General features: G+C 37.1%; 2 protein-coding genes across 5 annotated transcripts; both read right to left on the reverse strand.

Moving 5' to 3' along the window:
* Nucleotides 1-119: 119 nt before the first annotated feature.
* tmem59 (transmembrane protein 59) lies at nucleotides 120-6,062 on the reverse strand. Its single transcript, XM_077229124.1, has 8 exons — nucleotides 5,835-6,062; nucleotides 5,524-5,629; nucleotides 5,319-5,413; nucleotides 5,039-5,191; nucleotides 4,591-4,660; nucleotides 1,014-1,146; nucleotides 814-931; nucleotides 120-726 (listed from the first exon to the last, which is right to left on the reverse strand). Exons 1-8 carry the CDS (start codon nucleotides 5,988-5,990, stop codon nucleotides 571-573), a joined length of 987 nt encoding a protein of 328 aa, XP_077085239.1. The 5' UTR covers nucleotides 5,991-6,062; the 3' UTR covers nucleotides 120-570.
* Nucleotides 6,063-6,546: 484 nt separating this feature from the next.
* Nucleotides 6,547-21,534, reverse strand: u2surp (U2 snRNP-associated SURP domain containing). 4 transcript variants are annotated; one of them, XM_077228489.1, is made up of 26 exons: nucleotides 21,393-21,534; nucleotides 20,343-20,441; nucleotides 18,315-18,426; nucleotides 16,107-16,228; nucleotides 15,945-16,012; nucleotides 15,773-15,861; nucleotides 15,556-15,591; nucleotides 15,357-15,439; nucleotides 15,101-15,266; nucleotides 13,726-13,937; nucleotides 13,103-13,146; nucleotides 11,403-11,507; nucleotides 11,057-11,123; nucleotides 10,809-10,975; nucleotides 10,517-10,679; nucleotides 10,343-10,422; nucleotides 10,165-10,252; nucleotides 9,935-10,072; nucleotides 9,633-9,813; nucleotides 9,339-9,413; nucleotides 9,188-9,251; nucleotides 7,896-8,052; nucleotides 7,689-7,799; nucleotides 7,477-7,604; nucleotides 7,211-7,378; nucleotides 6,547-7,072 (listed from the first exon to the last, which is right to left on the reverse strand). In XM_077228489.1, the coding sequence occupies exons 1-26, from the start codon at nucleotides 21,435-21,437 to the stop codon at nucleotides 6,934-6,936; spliced, it is 2,907 nt and encodes a 968-aa protein (XP_077084604.1). In that variant the 5' UTR covers nucleotides 21,438-21,534; the 3' UTR covers nucleotides 6,547-6,933. The 4 variants fall into 4 exon arrangements, with proteins under 4 accessions (XP_077084604.1, XP_077084620.1, XP_077084594.1 ...); XM_077228479.1 differs by having other exon boundaries at nucleotides 6,689-7,072; nucleotides 7,211-7,393; XM_077228505.1 differs by lacking the exon at nucleotides 15,556-15,591.
* Between the last annotated feature and the right edge of the window lie 638 nt (nucleotides 21,535-22,172).

The following is a 22,172-nucleotide window of genomic DNA, read 5'->3' on the forward strand; positions in this document are numbered from 1 at the left end:
TAGTCCAAACAAATGACAAACTGCACACCAATACACAGGACACACTAGATCTGATTTTGATCAGTTTCTATTAAAACTGTATAAAAATAAATAAATAATACAAAATAGGGACTGAACACTTTTTGTAGGTTTGTTTATTAATATCAAGATGACAAATCTGAGGTTGTAAAATATTTTAATTTACAAGGCTTTCATGAGTCTTTGAAGGTTCAAGAAATGTTCACCCACTGCAACTGAAGCATAAATCAAAATGTTAATGTTTCATTGTTCAACACACTTACCCTCAAATCACAAGCTGTTATTGATCACACTGAGAACACTCAAAAAAAAGAAGAAAAAAGAAAACCTTCATCTCTACAAATGATGGAAAACTGAAATCCTACAGAGCTTTCATTCTCATAGGTAATGCCTTTGAAGTGCCAAAGCATCAACAAAATATATTCCCCATAGTTCACGCTTATCAAATTTGAAAAAGGAGAAACCCATAGTAAATGGGTTAGAGCAATAATCACAACTTTAACAGAGAAAACCAAATCTATGAGACCCCAATTCCTTTGGATGTTAGACTGACTAAATGTTAGACTGATCCAGATTGACCTTTGACGGAAGAGGTCCCGCTTCCTGCTCCTCCACCCCAGGAGATCTGATGATCACTAGAGAAGACTGCAGATAAGGAGTCAGTTTTGTGTCCTTCATGTACTCCACATCCCCATTAATGCTTAGCTTCTGTTGAAAGGAGGAGAATGTGTGGAACAGTTGGTTAAATGGAATTGACTAAGAAACGTGAAGTTCACTAAACGTGAAGTAGTTTACCTCAGCAGGGACATACTGCTCAACTGCAGTGGACACTGTGGCGCAACAGATCCAGATCAGAACAAAGACAGACAGAACCAGAGTGGTGGTCAGGATCCAGCTAGGCAACCACGGGTTCCTACCAGTACACAAGATCACGATGGTTTATATTCAACAAGGCCAACAGATTGCGAATAATAAGAGATCAAGATGTGCCCAACCTTGAAAGGCAGTTGAAGAGCTTGTAATCGTCATCAGAGTTGCTTCTATCAACGAACATGTCTCTGTCTCTCTCCTGAATAAAGCTCCTTGGGAAGTCTTTATAGACGGGGCTTTTCATCCCCTGATCTACAACTATTAAAAAAAACAAGGGGTGCTTTATTAGTATTGTGATCTTAAAACTTTTATTAACCCTGTAAAGTATATTAAATAATTGTCAGAAAAATCTAATGTTTACTTAACCTTTAGACAATGTATACAAAAAAAATGTTTTGTTTTTTTTGCCGAATATCAAATTTAAAACGTCAGGCTTTTATCGCTAATATTTTTTTGATATAGGAGAAAATTGAGCTCATACAAAACACCTTTACTTTATTCAGAGGCCCAAAATCATGATAATATTGAAGGGGGTGGATTAGAATCCACTGCTGCTTCAATGTATATGTAATGATTGATTATAATTAAGGTATTAATCAATATTTTTCCTTCCAAATGAGTTGAATGACTTCTCTGGAGATTTTACTTTATTTATATAAGTTACCAGTGTGATTACTGAAATGTACTTTTCATGTATTCTTTAATGTCTGTATTTGATATATGAATGCAGTAACAGTACTTGCTTATTTAACCCAGCTTCCAGAAATGAAATAGGGACTTGTTTTGTGTTTGAGAAAGGTCTTCAATGTGTTAAAACATATAGGGGTCATTGAAGCCAATAGTTTAAGGGACCATTTCTTTGTTAAAGCCTTACTTTCCAGTTAGACTAAAGTTTAGCTATCCTTGAGAGAAAGAACGCATTATCTTGATGTTTTGAGAGGACTCTCCTGTTTATAGTGAGAGCCTGGCCATATCAACCCTTGGAAAAGCTGTGTGTCAGTGTGTGTGTTAGTCTTCTTGGTTACAGGTTAAGGAACCACTGGCATTATTGGAGATTGACTGAGTTGTTGTTCTTCACATGCTGGCGCCCAGCACCCCAAATCTGCGACCTGGAAGGTCATGACGTGCCTAACTTCAGCTGCATAATCGATGGAGATATGCTTCAGTCTATCTGTATATGTGTGGAAAATTACTGGGTTTATCTATTTCATAGCCAATGAGAATCATTCATCCTGTAAGCAATGACGTAGCTTAGACCTTGGAAACTGTATAACTGCTCTGATCTTTGTAACTGTAAGCGGGGCGGCCTACGAACTCCTGTGTGAGTCTTGAAGCTGACTTCTGCTGATGAAACTGCAAACTATCTTCAGTAAAACTTTTCTTTAATTATTTTTTATAATTCTGATTCCGGGTCCTCATTCTTCATATCTGGTTATGGGTCTTCGACTGTATACCCCTTACAAAATAACAAATAAACGTGACGCAAATATCTGTTGTATCATATTTGATACATGCACTTTAACATGATTTTTCTAAAAATAAATAAACGGATAATTAAGTAAAGCTAAGGGTATGTATACATGACAACGATGTACTAAAAACTGAAAAGTTTTTCCTTTTTCTTTTTCGTGTACAGACGGCAATATTGTCAAAACGATCCCTGTTCACACGGATCCACACCAATGACTAAAAACGCTGTATTCTGGCGATGTTACTTTGTAAAGAAAAACTACACGCCTATAGACTGAACACGTAATATGCATGTGCATGACGTCACCGTTTTCACAAATTCATGTTTTAGTATTTTACACGGAGATGATGACGCTACCGTTTTCAAAAACCTGCACTTTGAAAAACGTTTTCAAAAGTTCGCATTTTCAGGCATAAATGAACGGCCAAAATGCATGAAAACTTTTCCATTTTTAGTTGAAAATGGTGTAGTGTAAAAGCCCCCTAAGTTGCTTCAGTCCAGTAAATGTTAATCTTAATATAATAGTTATTCTTACATTTATTTGATAAAGATCATTAAAGACTTCACAGCAAAAAGACATCTGTTCCATGACCTGAAGGGGGCTATCTATCAATCGGACGACAGAAGGCATGTAGTAGAATGTTGTAACAAGTTGATAAATCAGAGGTCTTAAAACTGTTGCTTTATAGGGTTAAGAGAAGGATGCTAAGAGGCTGTAGTGGAAAGTGACACGTTTAAGTCAGGGCCTTTGCTGGCCAATCATGGCTGTCATTACATATTTACATACTTCATTACATCATTTCTTAATGGTGCAGTCTGTAATTTCTGTGACACTAGCAGCTTCAAACCGAACTGTGACATTTTCTAAGAGGTTTAACAAATCAGGTTTCATTTTTAATTTTATTTTGGAACTCATCATTTTGAATTAAAATGCCATAACTGGATCTTCTGGTTATAGCATTGTGGACTTTTCTCTGTTACATATTACATATTTTCAATGATTTAGTCAGCTTAAGCTCTACCACTTTCTTACAATCGACTGTGATCTCGCATTCAGATCTGGCTCCGTCCAAACAACAATTGATGCATTTAACCAAGTCCCTGACCTACATGTTTTTTCTTTTCTGAAAATCTATTTCACTCCGAGGTACTGCTAATTCTGTTACATTGTGACTTTAAACTAGTATGATATTATCCCCTGGTTTCACAGAAAAGGCTTAGATTAAGCAGGATTAGGATAGTTCAATTGACCCTTCGCTAAACCACGCCCGAAAACCGCAACTGGCCAATCGTGTCTTAGCAACCGTAACTAGGCGCGGGAGGTCTGGCAAGCTTTCGAGCGAGTGAAACATGCCGAAGCGTTGTGCGTATGGATTGTGCAAATCTGATACCCGGTATCCTAAAAGTTTGGATGGGGGAGTGGAATTTTTTTCCTTCCCGAAAATCTAAAAGCCAAGAGGAGAAATGATGTGCGTGGATCAGCAGTGTGGGAGACCACATTCACAACTACATGTCCACAGCATTAACAAAAACACATATTGCTTGGAAGTTGGAAATAATGACTGTTCTTTGTTCATAATGCATATATTTTAACGTAAAATAAGACGATTAAAGACAAGACGGAGGCTCACTGACATACTTTAAAATATATTTCAGTATTTCGTTAATCGACGGCCTACTAACGTTACCCCTGACTGAGTAACTTTAACCCAATCTGATCGCGGCTCTCCCGGTATTATTGTTATTCCACAAAATGTATGGATAAACTGTTTGATATATAATTATTAGATTATTTTCACATTTCACTTACCCTGCTGTGCACGAAAATAGCTGTGTGTTTCCCATTTGAATGGTCAGCATATGAGGCGGCGGCTGCTTGCGCTGGGACTATAGGCTTTAGCTTCGATTTGAATGAAATTATACGCTAATTGGTTGCATATTATTTCGTGGATATATCGCTCGAATGCATACTGCAGTCCCCTTTGTCTTGCTCTCTCAGATATTTCACATGTTCGCCAAAAATTACTAATTATCTCATTGGGAATGTCTGACACCAGTGCATACACACTGTAATAGACGTGCCAGACACGAAAGCTTGACAGGCGTAGCAACAGTAACTAGGGAGGGCGGGGCTTAGCGAAGGGTCAATTAATACATTTAAGTAGCTTTTATAAATGTCACTTGGAAAACTGATAAATTAAGATTGTGATTGTGTCATGTGCAGTGCTCACAAGTGCTCTGTGACTCGGTTTCGTCTGTCTGGAATTCAAACTGAGGGATAAACTGAATTTGTGGCTCAGACTAGAAAAGAGAGAAGAGCAAATATTGATCATTGTCACAGAAATAAGCTTTACAACTTTATACCAGAGATGCCCAAACTTTTTACTATGAAGGGCTAAAAATCTAAATCGATTACAAGCTGGTGGCTTAAAAATTAAGCAGAACATTATATTCAACTATATTAAAATGTAGTTTTTAAAATCAAATTCACTTATATATTACTTATATTTCAATACAAAAATAAACAAATAGATTAGAAATTAAGATGCTTCAATGGTTCCCCATTGGAGAACCTACAATGGTTGTGATATGGCATGACAGGCCAAACTGGTTTGAGCATATCTGCTATATACACTAGTACCTCCTTCTGAATACAGTCTAATTATATCACCACATTACCTGGAAAATGACTACTTTGCCATCATCTGCCTGGAGATAAAATGTCCAGGATGAGGTGATGAAGCTGTGGGCTTGGCTCATCATGTCTTCCCAGAAACCACTCACCAAAGTCAGCGGGTATAGGAGATGGATTCTGGGCATCATCATCAACAACTTCATACCCAGAAAAAAAGAAGAAACATATAGTGACTTCAAAAAGCACCCTGGTGACATGCAATTAGAATTGCTCATGGTATGACTATGAGCATCCAACGCAATTATTCACAAATGTTCTCCATACCTGCTCCATCCTTTGCTCTGCAAATGGCTGTTGGCTCTGGCATCCGAGATTGCACGCGTAGCGCTCATCTGATTGGCTGTAGGCTTCACGACAGGCTGCAGGAAGTCAAACACTTGTTACATAACAAATACACTTTTATCAACATAGAGCAAAGCGAATCCTTTAAGTAGTCAGACAATGTAATCAGACAACATTTTAATATTACCTGACTCGCATTCAGTTAGGGTTTCGTTGAGATCCTTGCTGTCACCCACAAACTGACAGATGGAGAAGAGACGGCACCCTCTCTGACAGGCGTACAGCGACTCCTCCTATAACAAAAACAAACAGGCCAAATAAAGCAATTAGACCAGCTCCGCTTAGAACGTTGTTATTGCTGTACACATTATTTAACTTTACAAACACAAGTTACAATGCACAAGCTCCTAATAAGACAAACTAACGAATGTTTGAAAATGTTGATTGCGTTTCTTTGTTCGTAAACAAACAGAAACTGGTTGAATGTCTCGCACTCACCCGTGGATAAGTGTGCAAACTGTAAGTCATTTGACATGTTTTATGACAAGACGCAGTGTTTCCCAAAACACCATCGAAGACCTCGGAAGATGCTGAGGAGCTCGTAAGTATGCAGCAAAAGCTTATCAATATCCCGCAGGACTTTATAGCACTCATTTTTGTGAATGACCAAACATCGACTAAAGATACTTCCTTGTTTGTGTACGTGCGGAAATGTCGCGAGAACAACGCGTATGCACTTCCTAGTTAGTTACAAGGCGCACGCGCCGTGAAGGCATTTCATGATGAGCATGGGGGACCGTGGAAAAACAAAAACAAACACTTAATTATTAAAATATGGATTCAAATGCAGATTTAAAAAATAATAATATATATATGTATAAATAAAATAAATTCTATTTTAGAATTAAAAGCATGCAAATGTAATTGAAACTAAATATTTTCCCCATATTTAAGTTATTTTTTCACATATAAATTCGGTCTAGACACATAAAAATATATACCGTAGCTGCCTTTTATTTTTTGTAGGATATTTTTATATTCTTCCTCCCTTGAGCAATAATTATCATATTTGGTCATCTAAAAGATTGAAAACCTCTGGTTTAGAATTAAATGTTCATAAAATAGCTTAAAATTTGTTCGTTATTTAAATACACTAGGTTTAAGACTTAAATGTTTATTTGGGATGCATGCAAGAGCAAATACTAAGGCATTTCACATAAATTGAGTCTTTATTGAAAAGCAAACATCTATACAACTGAAACTTACACTATTTTAATTTAAGTCAGTTTCGAGGGATCTAAAAACAATGAAAAAAAAAAAGAAAAAAGAAAAAAAAAGGAATAAGACAATAGTTTTTGTGATGGAGGATTGCCCCACCCACTGCAGTTATTTTGTTTTCGGACATTTGGAACATCAAATGAAGCTCCTAAATGACATTATAAAACACCCAATAGATGACCCTTGAACACTGTTCTTGTGGCAATGTGAGTGAGCTTCAAAACAAGGGTGGGTTAAAGAGGGAATGTCCCTCACACTGATTTACAGGGCAAAATTGAGGACCAAAAGACAACCCAGGCATATTTCATAGCCAGAAGTCTCAGTGTTTGCTTTTTTTGGATTTCTTGTGAGAACGGTGAGGCGATCGTGACCGAGATCTGGATTTCTTTGAGGATTTTTTAGGCGTTCTTGATCTGGACCTACGCGACCTCTTAGGTGTTCTTGGGGGTGAAGGAGACCTAAAATAATTTTTAAAAATTAGACAGATTATTACATTCAGCTTAGTTCCATAAACATACTTGTAATGACAACGACAACACAACACACAGGATTGAGTTTTATGCTGCGATGATGATGAGATGAAATCATTAGTTTACCTTTTAGAAGACTTGCGGTTACTGTCTCTCGGAGAGTCTTTATAAGACAATCGAGAGGTGTCTTTTGTATAGGATCTATCAGAGCGCTCTGATCGTGGTGAGGGCGACCTGCCGCGCCTACTGCTGCTACTTCTGGTGGGGCTGGGGGAGGGACTGTGTCTCCGTTTTCTGTGAATAAACAATCTTACATGCATTGTGTTCTTAATTTCTGAAAGACATTCACTCATTTGCTGAAGGAGTTTCAGGGTCTTATGCAGGGATCTTACTTTTCTTTTCTGCCTGGTGTGGAGTCATCTTTGTCCTTCTCTTTGTGGGACACATCAGATTTCTCTTTGTCTTTTCTTTCTTTTTCTTTTTCTTTCTCTTTGTCTTTCTCCGTCTCTTTCTCCTTCTCCTGAAAAATGTCCGAAAAAATTATGGTTTCAAACTAAATGGAAGGACTAAAATGAATGTCAAAAACAATTAAACTGATACTAACCCGCTGTAGTAACTTGTCCCGGTAAAGCTCTACTTGCTCTTGAATACTCTGTCCAGATTTTTTGGGTCGTTTTCCAGATTCAAGCTCGTCTTGAAATTTCATGACTTTAAGCTGTAACACAGACAAAGAAAAACATGACTGGGATATCTAAAAGCTTCAAGAATGTGAAGCATTATGTTTAGGAAACTTATTAGTATTTAGGTATACCTCAATTTCTCGAAGTTTGGCACGTTTCTCTTCGCTCATCTCAAAAAACTTAGCAGACTTTGAATCATATTCTTCTCTAACAGGATTACTGTAGGACTGCTGCTCTGCAGCACTGGAACTTCTGAGAGTGTCTTTACTTTCAGTTTCACGTGTTGTACTATGACAAGAAAGTGAAAATTAGATCAAAACTACATGGCAAATGTATTGGTGATTTTTGTGATTACTAGAAGAAATTTTAGAAATCATTTTATAGAGATTTCATTTATTATTCTAAAACTGAGCTTAACAAGATAACATTATCAGTACTGACATTTCTAAGACGTCTGCATGTCCTTTAACATTTAATAGGGCTGGGAGAAAAAAAATCGATTGCGATTTCTTTTTTTAACGATTCTAAAATGGCAACAAGTGACAGTTAAAAAATGTATTTGTTATCGAATCATTCAAGAGAATGTAGTAATGTATAATACTTCTGAAATAAAAGTCAGAAAGATGTGATTTGTTTTTGTAAATATGACTCCTCTTATACATCATGTACAGTCTGTAAAAAGCCCCTTTCACACAGAGATTCCGGAAAAGTACACGGAAAAAGTGACGCGGGATTTGACCCGGGTTCATTTGATTTTGGTTCATTCACACTGCCAGTGATTTTACGGAATCAGAGAGTGCGTTCACACACAACCCGTAAAAATCCCGTAAAGACACGTGACACCGATGTGACATGTAATGTCTCAGCAGCGTCTATAGTTTGCTTATGAGCTACGATATCTCTCTGGAGAAACCACGCTTGTGCATTTTTTTCTCGGATTCGATCATAAACGAGCGCATTACGTACCGTTTCATTAGCCTGCTTTCACTTCACGTCAGCGTTATCATCACGACACGGTATTGATTACGGCTTTTGTTCACACAACGCGCGTTCCGGGACTGATCCCGGCAATGTTACTAGGTCCCCAACCCGGGATCGATCCAGGCATCAATCCCGGGTCGTGTTTGCGTTCACACAGAAGGTGTTCTGGCAATTTCCCGGGATCAACGCGCTGTGTGAAAGGGGCTTTAGTGTATGATTTAGATTTTCCCGATAGTCTACTCTATTGTTAAAATTAATTGCAATATGGAATCACAATACTTGTAGAATTGCAATTCTTAAAAAAATTTAAAAATTCGCAAAGCATATCGTATCGGCACCCAAGTATCATGATAGTATCGAATCGGGACATAGGTGTATCGTCCCAGCCCTAACATTTAATAATCATGAGTTTCCCAAGCCTAGTAGAACTAGGAAAATGTACCTTGATTTACTTTTCTCAGATTCATCTGGCAGATCAAAGATTTCCCATTTTGACGTGGTTACAGCTAAAAATAGAGAAAAATCAATTTTATGATGTGTACAGGAGCAGGTAACTAAGGTTTAGATGATGTGATAAACGTAATCTGACTAACCTTGAGCTTCCAAAGCAGCACCATCCACTGCCTCCCATTTTGACGGAGCGACCTTAAAACCTGGTTTTTGATCAACTAAAGAAGAAAAAAAAAAAGTACTGACATTGTTTCCTAAACAAATTTCTTTTAGAACATCTGCCATGACATTTAGCAATTCTAATGTAATTGTAAAGTATATTCTTTTCGATATTGGAAAAAAGTGATGTGTTAAGTCTATTAAGTGGGAGTTAATTGCATGAAAGGTAAAATAAATTAATAAATTAAAAAAATAAACAATGTTGTCAGCATTCTTACAAGGAATACCATCCAGATCATCATCTGTTCCCTTGATGGGCATTCCATCCAGGTCATCGAGTGGTGCGCCATCAATTGGCGCTCCATCGATTGGCATGCCGTCAACATCATCGAAAGGAGCGCCATCCAGCTCCTCCTCCACAATAGGAGCACCATCAATGTCCTCAGTCCTTTCTGGCAGCTAAGTGAAAACACAAACATACAATCATTCAGTCCATGCTGAGATGTGTTGTGACAACTCAAATCTTAGCATTGACAATCTATGAATCATAACTCAATCAGCCAATCTATAACAAACTAACCTCTGGCACCAGTTCTTCAATCTCCTTTTCAGGATCGAGACTGACGAGTCCCAGGAAAATGTTTTGAAGTTTAATCAGGAACGGATCAGGATACACTGCCCAGTCTTCCCATGCACGGAAACATGACATTACTCGTTGCTGTGAGGACCAAAATTGAGAAACGTCAACTCCAGAAAGTTAACTTTATTATAAAACCAGTATGGGTTAAAAATTTGAGCCGAATGGCGCACCTTAAAATTCTCTGATTGTAAATGGCCCTGTATTGTCTTATAAGTGGCATTTAGGTCAGAAAATACCTGACAAAGTTTTGTTTCAAAGCTGTAAAAGAATAAAAGACAAACACATTAAAAAAAGACAAACAAGAACTAATACCTTGATTGTGCACTTAAAAATAATTGTAAAACTTACAATTTTCTGTAATAAGAGGCATTAGTAACTTTTGCTGAGGAGTTATACAGCACATCTGACACCAAATATAACCTTGCAATCTGAGGGAGGACAGAAATGCAGATGTAAACAAAAGTGATGAATGAAACAAAAATCAATCATAATTGTCAATCTTAATCCTACAGTACAAGTAACCTTCTTTGGCAGAGGTGTTTTAAGTATGGACAGAGACTCAGCAATGCATTCCACTATTTCCTCAGCAGCATCGGCATGCGTGAGGCAGAAAAACATGCCGTCAGCTATGTCGCTCTTCCTCGGCGTGAGACCTCGGAGTAACTCTTCCAGTTTATCCCTCTCGCTGCAGCAGACGAGAGTATTTAGTACACACAACCAACAATACTGAATACAACCAAAAGCCTGGTAGCTCCACACTAGAAGAATTCAAGATCTCCATAGAATCCATTAAGACAGATTTCAGAAGACATACTCGTCTTTCAAGGTGCCCTTCTTGCCACTTTCTTCATCATCGTCATCATCGCGCTCCTCCTCTTCAGGAGTGCCATGTAAATAAGGGTTTAGAGGCGGTGGTCGCCAGAAAGATCCGTTCTTAAACATTCTGAAGTCTTCTGTTTTCCATTTAGTTGGAGATTCACCCTATGAGTGGACATTTTGAAATTTTATGTCTGGACATTTCAATACGTTTTTGACAAAATCACGAAAATAAATACGACTAACCTGTAATATGGTGTATAACTTCCACCGGTAATAAACATGAGCTGGACTTTGATTTTCAAATAAAAATCTGTTGAATACAAATAAATTCTGAATACATAATCAAGACAAGTAAAATTATATTATATGGATTGTAAAAAAGGGGCAGAGTTTAAGCAATGATTGGAGAAGTCTGTAATTTTACTGGAAGATCCAGTTATGACATATTATTTTAAATTATGTAAATTCAATTAAATAAAATTGTTTCTAAAACATCCATTTGCAAAATAGATTGGGTGAATTTATTTCATGCCTTGGAGTAAAAAAACAAAAAACAAAAAAACAGCCTCATTCATAAACATGCACTGACCTGTAGAGTGGATTATTGATCTCTCTGTTCATGATCATTGCTTCAAACATGGGACCCTCACGCACAACAAACTCGATCATTCGATGGATGAGAGAGAGCAAATTCCTACGAGAAAAACACAGTTAAAGCGAAACAGATTCAGCGCCATCAACAGCCACACCTTAACAAATGCTACTGCTACATTATGACATTTGATGAAATGCAACATCCTTGCACTTACTATCCATGAGTCAATTGACATGTTTGAGTTAACATTTAAAACTGACTGGCAGTCTAACAGCTTGTAACATTCAAAACATTTCAATCCTCTCTACATCTACATCTGAGTCTCAGCCATAGCATTCTGCCCTTGTAACTTATAACTGGACGTACTACTGAGATACTAAATGTGAGGCCGAGTGACAGTGATATTTCTTGCTTATTGACAATTGACAAGTGTGGATGGAGTGGGACAAAATCATGTAAGCACTTCTAGAGTCAGTTAAGATACAGGGACAACAATTGGCTTCCTGGCTGGCTCGTGAAGTGGCCGATAAAATCAAGAGATGATGTTTTTCAAATGTACTGAAACACAAATCACAAGTATTGGAGCCGATCATACCAATGTCAGGCAATCATTCTGTATACTTTCCCCAATCCATCCTGTGACGCTTTTCTGGTCCCTCGCTGCTGCAGACAGTTCAACTTGTGCTGCTCACCAAGGCCAATGTCAAAGGTCACTGAGACTATGGGGATTGGGTGTTGCTTTTGTGCCATGATACTGGGGCAGTTAAAGTGAGCAATAGCCAGAGGGCTGTTTTTGTGTAACTGACACTAGGTGAATGTGTATTGTGTAGTGTTTTAGTTGCTAAATTAATAGTGCTGTAATGAATAACATCTGATGTAGTATGTCTGATTAAACCTGAGCCACTCTCTAAGAACCGGTCAAGCATGCTGTAACGCTAACATTTGTATCTAAAAGGAGGCCCTACAAACACCAAACAGAATTAATTCAAAATGTATACTACCGTTCAAAAGTTTGAGGCTGGAAAGATTTTTCAATGTTGTTGGAAGAAGTTACTTGTGCAAGACAAAATAAAACAGTAACATTATAAAATAATACAATTTCAATTAACTTTTCAATTTTAAAATGTAATTTATTCCTGTGATGGCAAAGTTGAATTTTCAGCATCATTGCTCCAGTCTTCAGTGTCACATGATCCTTCAGAAATCATTCTAATATGTTGATTTACTGCTCAAGAATCTCTTATAATCAATGTTTAAAACTGTTTTTAATGGAATCCACATTTTTCTTTAGGATTCTTTGACAACTAGGTTAAAAAAACAACAACAACAACAACAACAACAACATTTATTCAAAAAAGAAATCTCTGCAACTTTATAAATGTCTTTATCACTATTGACTGACCTCAAACTTTTGAACAGAAATGTGTCAACCAAAATGATAAACCCACAGAACTCTCTGTACTAATATGACCTTCACAATCTGAGCAGTATGATGCAAACCCTTTGTAGAGAAATGCAATGCATGTGTGTGATTTGTATTGTTAGTAGCTGCTCCTGATTTTCATGCAAGGCCTCAACTATTGCTCACTCAAACCAACCTCTGGTAGCATGGATATGGCCAATCTTTCAATCTACAGAGATGGGATAAGTTCTCTACATTTCATAAGAATTTGGAAAAAAAGAAAAACATGTACCTTTCTGTTGGGATAACCACTTTGACTATGGCTTGCGACAGAGTCTGGATATGAAGTCACATCAGATAATAAACATAGAATATATGTGAGTATTGTTAAAAAGAAACAGGCATAACACTAAATGCAACATATACTCCTACAACAACAAACGTGTTCTACGGTGTCAGTTTTAAAACTTGACTGAACACATTCCTTAGAGAAAGAGGCAGTGAAATCATACACAATCTACATTCATAATATATATTTTTAAAAGTCTCTTTACATATCTTTCAAGCAGACAGTATCAAAGGAGAACAGTTTTATCTTAACTTGCATTCAAAACCTATACAATGTCTTGTGCAAAGACAATGAGTAATCTACACACCAAAACACTTACCGGTGCAATCAGCATGGTACACATATAATATAATTTATAGGATTTTACCAAAAAAGATAATTTAGTCAAATTGTACAATTCTATCAACAAAAACTTTTCACAAAGAGCTAGATGAAAAATGTCTGTACCTCTTCCACACACAAAAATAAAATGCATATAAACAAACATTACTAAGAAAGTAATTTACCCTAACTACATTTATGACCATGCTAACCAAAATCTTTTTGTCCCACGTATGCCAAGTTACCTTCTCAAACTCCTCTTTGCACTTCGGAGGGGGAGGCATTGAAGCGTTGGGGTTCTTCAGCCTCTCTTTGGGCTGGGCATTGAAGGGCAGTCCGGAGGGTGGAGGTGGGAGGGTGTGCTCCATCATTGAAGGTGGAATGTATATCGGGTGAGGAGGAATTGGTACACCTTTGCCCCATCCCAGTTTCATTTCAAAATTCATTATCATTTTGCCTGAAATAGTCAGCATTCGCCAATTTATTCATTAGTTCCAAGAGGGAAACAATAAACGCAAAGTGATTATAAAGAATGCATAGATTTTAGTGGTTGCCCAATTAAATTTTTTAATGGCCAATGCCAAAACCTTAAGCCACTTTTCCACCATTGAGATGAACGGTTCTAAGAGTGGTAAGGAACGGTTATAGTTATATAGTCGTTTGAGTTTGGTTTGGCACGGCACAATTTCTCAGCCTGGAATTCTTGTTCAGCTAACCGTGCTGGTACAATGTGTATAGACATCACCACTCAGGATTGATCACTTGTCTGTTGCCAGTTTCTCTGTAGCTGGCCAAGCGTGCTATTTGAGCGAAGTAAACAAGTTAATAATAGAAATATCCGATCATCCTCCATAACACAGTAACTATTTACATCTCATATCGTCTGTAATCTCTTAGGTTATCAAGGCAAAAACTGATGCAGTTATTACATTTCAAAAAGCTCCGTTCAGCCCCAGTGGAAATTAAACCATATATGTACCGACTGGGCCGGATTGACATGGAATGGAACAGTTAAGCAACAAGAATGGTTTGGCCCAATGGTGGAAAAGTGGCTTTAGAGAGCAGGGTGGCAAACGGCCGATATAAAGCTGATATAGGCCTATATATACATTATATTTATGTATATATCATCTCACTATTTAAAACACATACATAATTTCTGCAATTAAATTTATAGTTATTTTACATAACATCTAGTAAAAATAATTAGAAACAAATAATTTGAAGCAAATTTGAAAAAATCTGCAAAATAAACAGATTTATGCTTCATATATTCAGCAACTTCTTGATTCTTAATCCTATTAATATTTTTCACAAAAAAAGTTGTTAAAAAAACAAGTGTATTTGCTGAATGCCACCAGTACATTAAAAAAGCATTATACCATTTACCTTTTAATTATTAGACAGAACTTTTAAACACGGGCAACTAATGGAGGAGAATGAGAGCTCCTGCTAAGGTTCGGTGTTCTTAAAGCTGTCATAATAAAAGTCCCACCTCCAACACTTATCAGCAAAATAAAAAACCTTATTTGCCGATGTGGAAAAAAGGAGCAAAATAGCGTCCAGTTTATCATGTTATATTGGTTGACCACTAATAGATCTGAATTAGAATATATTTACCATTTAAATTTTTAAGCGCGCGTTCAGCATCTCTTCTCGTCATGAAGGCTACAAAACCACAATTCCTTTCTCTGGCCCTCTCTTCATCAGTCCTGGGCCACATAATTTTCACACTGGCTAATGGACCATAGCGACCGAATTCCTGACAGAGCATTTCCTCGTTCATCTGGAGGGTGAAAGAGCAGTTTTAGGATGGAAACTTTTGTGCTTGAGATGTTACCCAACAATAATCACCATGGAAAAAAAGATCAGCTACCTGAGGATTTATGTTCCCCAAATACAGATTTGTAGTTGTAGGATCACCAACGTCATGAGAGCCAGGAGCTGAATCATCCAAGACTGAAAAAAAAAGAAGCTTTGAATAATAACTGCGATTTTACAATCCCTTCTTCCATGATGGGATACATAAACAGCAAAAAGGCCATTGCATTACACAGTATATAAAACAAAATTACCACTGGACGGACGGTTTCTTCGTGAAGAACCATCCGCTAAAAGCAGAAGAAAAGCAGTGTGAATTTTGTTTCCTGAATTTGAAAGCGTATACACTGCTGAATTGTGGCAGTGGCCGAGACATGTGGGAGGGGCACAAACTTGACAGTGTCTGACACCAGGAGTGAACATAGGTTGAAACTGACTTTTTTGATGGGAAAAAAACAAGAAAGAACTTACAAGATCGCTTTCCTTCCATTGTGGGAAGAGGCTCAAAACGACTGACTCGGCCCTTCAACCTGTGACGCTCATCGCGCTCCTCCTGTATCCTACAAAAACAAAACGTAGCAATACGAGATCATCATATTAAAGGTGCTGTCATTAGTTAAATAAGAACGCAAAGAACACCTACTGTTTCAGTTCTTCTTTGAACAGTTCAAGGTTGCTCTTTTTCTTTTCTTTATCCCCCTTCTTCGATGCCTTAGCAATATAATAGAACGGGTAAATAACACAAAATAGATTTTTTTAAATTTTTTAAATAAGGTCAAATGAAAATAAATGACAAAAGACTCACATTGCGTTTATCTATTGCTAAAAACTGTGGTGGAGTATCCAAAGGTAAAAAACTTTTAGTCTCCAAAACTCTTGACTTCGGTTTGTAGAGCTTTCCTTTCTTTTCATCGACTGCCGCTTCCTCTGTAATGGATATGTAACACAGATTTTAAAACAGGGACAATTAAGAGGAACATATATAAAAATTGGCCATTTTGCATAATTTGAAAGAAAATGCAAAGTAAATTTATATATCATTCAAAAGTTTGGAATTTTGGAAATTATTTATAAGAGATTCCTAATTGTACAACACTAAATCATAAAATTTCCATTTCAAATGAATGCTGTTCTTTTGATCTTTCCATCCATCAAAGAATATTGAAAAATATCTATCATGGATTTTTTTCTTTTTAAATTTAAGCAGCACAACTGTTTTCAAAACATTGATAAGAAATGTTTCTTGAGCAGTAAATCAGCATATTAGAATGATTTCTGAAGGATCATGTGACTCTGAAGACTGGAGTAATGATGCTGAAAATTCGGCTTTGCCATCACAGGAATACATTAGACTTTAAAATATATTCAAATATAATTTTTTTTTTATTGAAATAATATTTTACAATATTATTATTTTTACTGTGTTTTTGGGGGGGGGGGGGGGGGGGGGGGGGTCACATTATGAAATAAATGCTTTTCTCCAAAACATGCTGCCCATAATTATTGGCTACCTGTTATTAAATAATTTTTGCAATCTCCTTTTACCAGGATAACAGCTCTGAGTTTTCTTCTATAATGCCTGATGAGTTTGGACAAAGACTGACAAGAGATCAGAGATTCTATTCCTCCATACAGAATCTCTCCAGATCCCTCAGATTCACAAGTTCGTGTTGGTGCTGCTTCTCTTCAGTTCAGCCCACTCATTTTCTTTAAGGTTCAGTTTAAGGGACTGGGATGGTCATGGCAGAAGCTTCATTTACCCATTTTTGTGTTTTATTTTGATGTTTGTTTTGGACCGTTGTCCTGATGGAAGATCCAACCACGGCCCATTATAAGAGTTCTAGCAGAGGCCGTAAGGTTTTGATTTTTTATCTGATGGTGTTTGCTAGAATCCATAATACCATGTGTCTGAACAAGATGTCCAGGACCTCCAGCAAAAAAAAAAAATAGGCCCACAACATATAAGAACCAGCAGTATATTTAACCGTAGGCATGGGGTACATTTTATCCCTGTTTGCACCAAACACATCTGGTGGGTTTGCTGCCAAAAAGCTTTTTTTTTGTTTGATCTGACCATTGAATCCAGTACCTTTTGAAGTTCCAGCCGTGTCTGCCAACTGAATATGCTGGAGTTTGTTTTCGGAGGAGCGAGGAGGATTTTTCTTGAAACCCTCCCAAACAACATGAGGTGATGTAGGGGTTGTTTGATATATTTTTTTAGGCCTTCTGACCCCCAAGACTCAAGTAATCTCTACAATTCTCCATCTGTGATCCTTGGAGAGTCTTTGGCCACTCAAACTTTCCTCCTCACCGTGCTGGATAATATAGATATAGATAATATAGATATATAGATAATATCTATATAGATAATATAGATATAGATAATATAGATAATAAGATAATATAGACACACGTCCTCTTCCTCTTCCCTAACATCTTTAGTCGATTGGAACTTCTTAATTATTGCCCGGATGGTCAAAATGGGGATTTTCCATTCTTTAGCTATTTTCTTACAGCCACTTTCTATTTTGTGATGCTCAACAATCTTTTGATGCACATCAGAACTATGTTCTTTGGTTTTACTCATTGTGATGGATGATTAAGGTAATTTTGCCTTTGTGTTTCCTAATATTTAAACTCCTGTGAAACAAGAAGTAATAGCTTGACATAATCCTAGTCACCCTGGTGTGCTAAAAAAGGGTACATTTTAATGTGAATATTCTTCAGAGATATTTTACTCGTAAAAAAATCCTAGGGGTGCCAATAATTGTGGTCAACGTGTTTTGGAGAAAAACATGTATTTCATAATGTGATCCCCACCCCCATTTTTGATCATATTTACTAGGGGTGCCATTAATTCTGACCACAACTGTATATGTAGTCTCACATGCATTTGTGGGATTTTCTTGTTATGGTTGTATATAGGACTTCAAATAATGAAGAAAAAACCTTGATCTCAGATAAAGAGATCAAACTTACGGTCATTGCAGCAACATCGACATGATAATCCTACCTTTAGTGGCATTAGCAATCCCACCCCGTACAAACGTCTTCACTTTTCCTTCACCTCCCTCAAACGCAGCGAGAAATTCTTCATAGATCTCCGCAGCTGCCCTTTCATCCTCCTGTGAAAAAATCACAGATTGCAAAAGTTGAATAATGTGGATAAATTGGAATTATGTTAAACTTGTGAGATTTATTGGGAATGTAACAGTTACCAATGTGTTTATGTTCTGTGCGTTGATAATCCCTTTTGGTCTAACTGTAATATGTACTAAAAATTGTGTGTAATTATGAATAAGTTAACTGACTATAATGCAGTGAAATTCTAAAATTTCTAACATGAATTTCAATTTTGATACACTAAGAAAAGTGCCAGAGTAATTTTCACTGAAGATTGACTAGACTTGGAAGCATTTTTGCAAATCAGTGTCATTATAGGGGACCAGTAAAATGCAAGTCAGTTAATACTGAATTTTGCATCTTAAAGGGATAAATCACCCTAAAATGAAAATGAATATAGTCATCGTTTACACACCCTGGAGTTCTTTTTATGCCGTATATCCTTCCTAAAAAAAAGTCCCACTTGGCGGTGAATAGCGACCAGCATTAAATTTTTTTTTTAAAAGATGCAAAAGTATTACAGAATGATCCCATGTGACACACACCGTACATTCCAAGTTTTTTGGGGGTATACGATAGTATGCAAATCAAAATGTAATGTATTAATGAAAATCATTTCACTCCCTCTCGCCCAGAAAAGGCACACAAGTTGTAAGAAATCTAGGCTAGATTAACAAAAACACGACATGAAATACAACCCTTGTGCCGCCTTCTCTGGGGGGAATATATCTGTTGTGTTCGTCGTAACAGCAAGTTATTGCGTTTTTTGTCAAAGCTGTAGTCCGTAACTTTTGGCAGTCTAGCAGTTAATAAACAGAACTGCTTGCGTCTTGCAGAAGAACATTGTAGCCGGAGCTACTTCCCTCTGTTTATGTCTATGACGAGTCAAGCAGGTACTGGGCTACTGCGCAGTGGTACGACCCGTACCAGTATAAAATATTCTGAATATAAATACTTACTAAAGGTGTACCATAGTGATTCAGGATAATACAAAAACACGGTTTGGAAAATGGATTCATGATGTACTCACTAACACAAAAAAGGTACATACTGCAGCTTTAAATAATACATTTCTACAATACAAAAATAAGTAAATAATTCAAATAATACACAATTACATTTCGGTTTGTTTTTCACCAAACCCTATGCTATACCCCCATGAACACTTGGAATATACAACACTTGTCGTATCGGATGATTCTGTTGCATCTTTTTCTAAACCGCTTGAGGCTGGTCGCTATTCACTGCCATTATATGGACAAATGTGAGCGGGACATTTTTTTTATCCTCCATTTGTGGTCCATAAAAGAAAGAAGGGCATACTGCATTAGAACAACACCAGGTTGAGTAAATGATGGCTTAAAGGGATAGTTCACCCTAAAATGAAAATTAAGAATGGAAATGGATTATGAAATAATAGGCAGAGAAATCAATTACTAAACGACTACGAATCACACACAGCCAGACTTTCCAAACTGTTCTGAATTAAAAATTAATATATATATATATATATATATATATATATATATATATATATATATTTTTAAATCACAAGGAAACATGAGCCCCTTTCAAATATATTTGATCCTATGACTGCTAGTTGCCAGAGCCAGTCTGCAAGTTTTGGGCAGTCAGAGTAAACAGATTTCACTGAAAGTAACAGTGTATGATTGGGCACAGATTGATTTTTTAGCTTTAGACTATGAAACCGTCCATACAGAGGATTTCAACCATGTTTGATACTTTGAGCAAATTTTAAAACACATATTGTTTTCAATTGACATGCTTCTCCTATCAATGATCTGCACATTTCTGTGTGAGTTTGTAGTTTTCAGAATTACTTGAAAAGTCTAGTAGTGTGTGATCCTCAGTCATTTAATGTGTGGCATTAGTCTGGTATTGGACCTCATCTACTTACCTTCTTCTTGAGTTCATCCTGCTCTTTCTTACTTAGTGTTCTTTTAGCAACCGCCATCTTGCCGATACTAAAGGCTTTTAACTTACTTTCCAATAAAGCCTGCATGAAAATATGAAAATATTTAATTATACAAATCAGCAATGACACCCCCCCCCCCCCCTCCTCCTCCTCCTCCTCCTCCTCCTCCATACACAGACCTTTAGTGGGGTTTTTTTGCACAGGGAAAAAACAGATGTTAGTGCATTCCTCATATACTTAACAAGAAGTATAAAAAAACTGCACAATGGAAAGGCGAAACAGGAAGGGTAAAATTGTCTATCTAACTTCGGCAATAATTTGTTTAACGTTAGCTTCTGTGAAGTAAAGATGTAGCTAACTGTTTGCCATGCATAATAAGATGAGCACTTTGCAGTAATAACCAATCGATGAAAACATCAGGACAGATGAGCTGGTGTGGATATAACACAAACACAGAAAATATGTTTATGGCACTATATCAGCTGTCTCCCTTTTCTGTTGACCCTTTCACGTGGCTAAGTTATAGTAAAGACGAACATTATCTCGTCAAAGCAAACGGAGCAAGATAGCACAACTTTGAACGCGTAAATAAGATATTCACAGCGCTATATCAAGCCCATCTTCTCTATACAGTAGTATCGCGTCCATATATCCATGTAATACCGTAATTAATGTAAAGATATGTTCGTGTTAGCTCTGTCAGCACACAATAAACACACATTACTTATTTCATGTTCTGTGGTGGTGTCAAGAGAATTCAAAAACATAACAGGGTCAAATGCAGCATGTATGGCAAAAAGATTTTAGCCCGGGGGTTTGTATTATTTAAAAAAATCTGTGCAGCCGCCGGTTTCTTGCTAACTACTACACTGCTAGCGAGTTAGCATCACAACCGAGCAGCTCAATGGAGCTTTTTCGTATAACAGAGCGACACACCACTGAGTCAAACACAATATTATTTCGCTTTTCTTGTCATAAACAAGAAAGGTCGGCTTAAACATGCTGATATGAAGTGGAAAATTCATGAAATACCTTAGAGTTGGCTTTCTGCGCCCCACCTGGCGTTTTGTCCGCCATTTTGCCCGACACTGTGCAAGCGCGTTCACTCTCCCAGTGTGAACGAGTCCATTTGACGTAACACTGAAGACCGATCAAGATGAGTCTGACAATGTCCTGGCATCAGGCCATCTATGAGCACAATCTGTGTACTATTGTATACATTATGTGAACTGTTATTGATGTATTAGACATTGAAATGTCTCATGATGCAATTGTAAAATAATTGTTTTTGTACAATACTTTGTAGGCTAGTCAGAACATTATTGCAGATGATTTGCTGGTCATGGCTGGTTTAAGATTTTCTTGCTTGTTTATGATTGTCTAGGTCCAGCTTCACCAGCTTGAACAGGTCTCACATCCTGGTCAAGCGGGTGTTAAGCTGGTTTCACTCATTGACAAGCTGCTCCTAGCCTTACCAGATGAAAGCCTGACCAAGATAACACCAGCAAGCCATATACAGTATATACACCCATTCAGTGGCTGCCACCTGCTGTGCTAAACTGGCTTTTAACAAGACCTAGGCTATGGGTCAATCAATATAATTTTTTGCCATTGTAAATTAATTTTCAGGTTGCCTATATCAATAGGCCTATCCAAACTTTCAGTGAAGTGTAGCTTTTAGTTCCAGCATATTCTGTAATGCAATGCTGCATAAAGTAAAAGTAGTACTAAAATATGGAAGCTCTGACCCACTCAGTATGTTACTCTAAAAAAGTTATTAATTACTAGTTAATTACATCTTTAACAGTGTGG

This window comes from Siphateles boraxobius, unplaced genomic scaffold, assembly GCF_051911475.1.
Source record: "Siphateles boraxobius isolate OS27281-9 unplaced genomic scaffold, OSU_SipBor_1 1, whole genome shotgun sequence".
In the NCBI taxonomy this organism is placed as follows: Eukaryota; Metazoa; Chordata; class Actinopteri; order Cypriniformes; family Leuciscidae; genus Siphateles; species Siphateles boraxobius.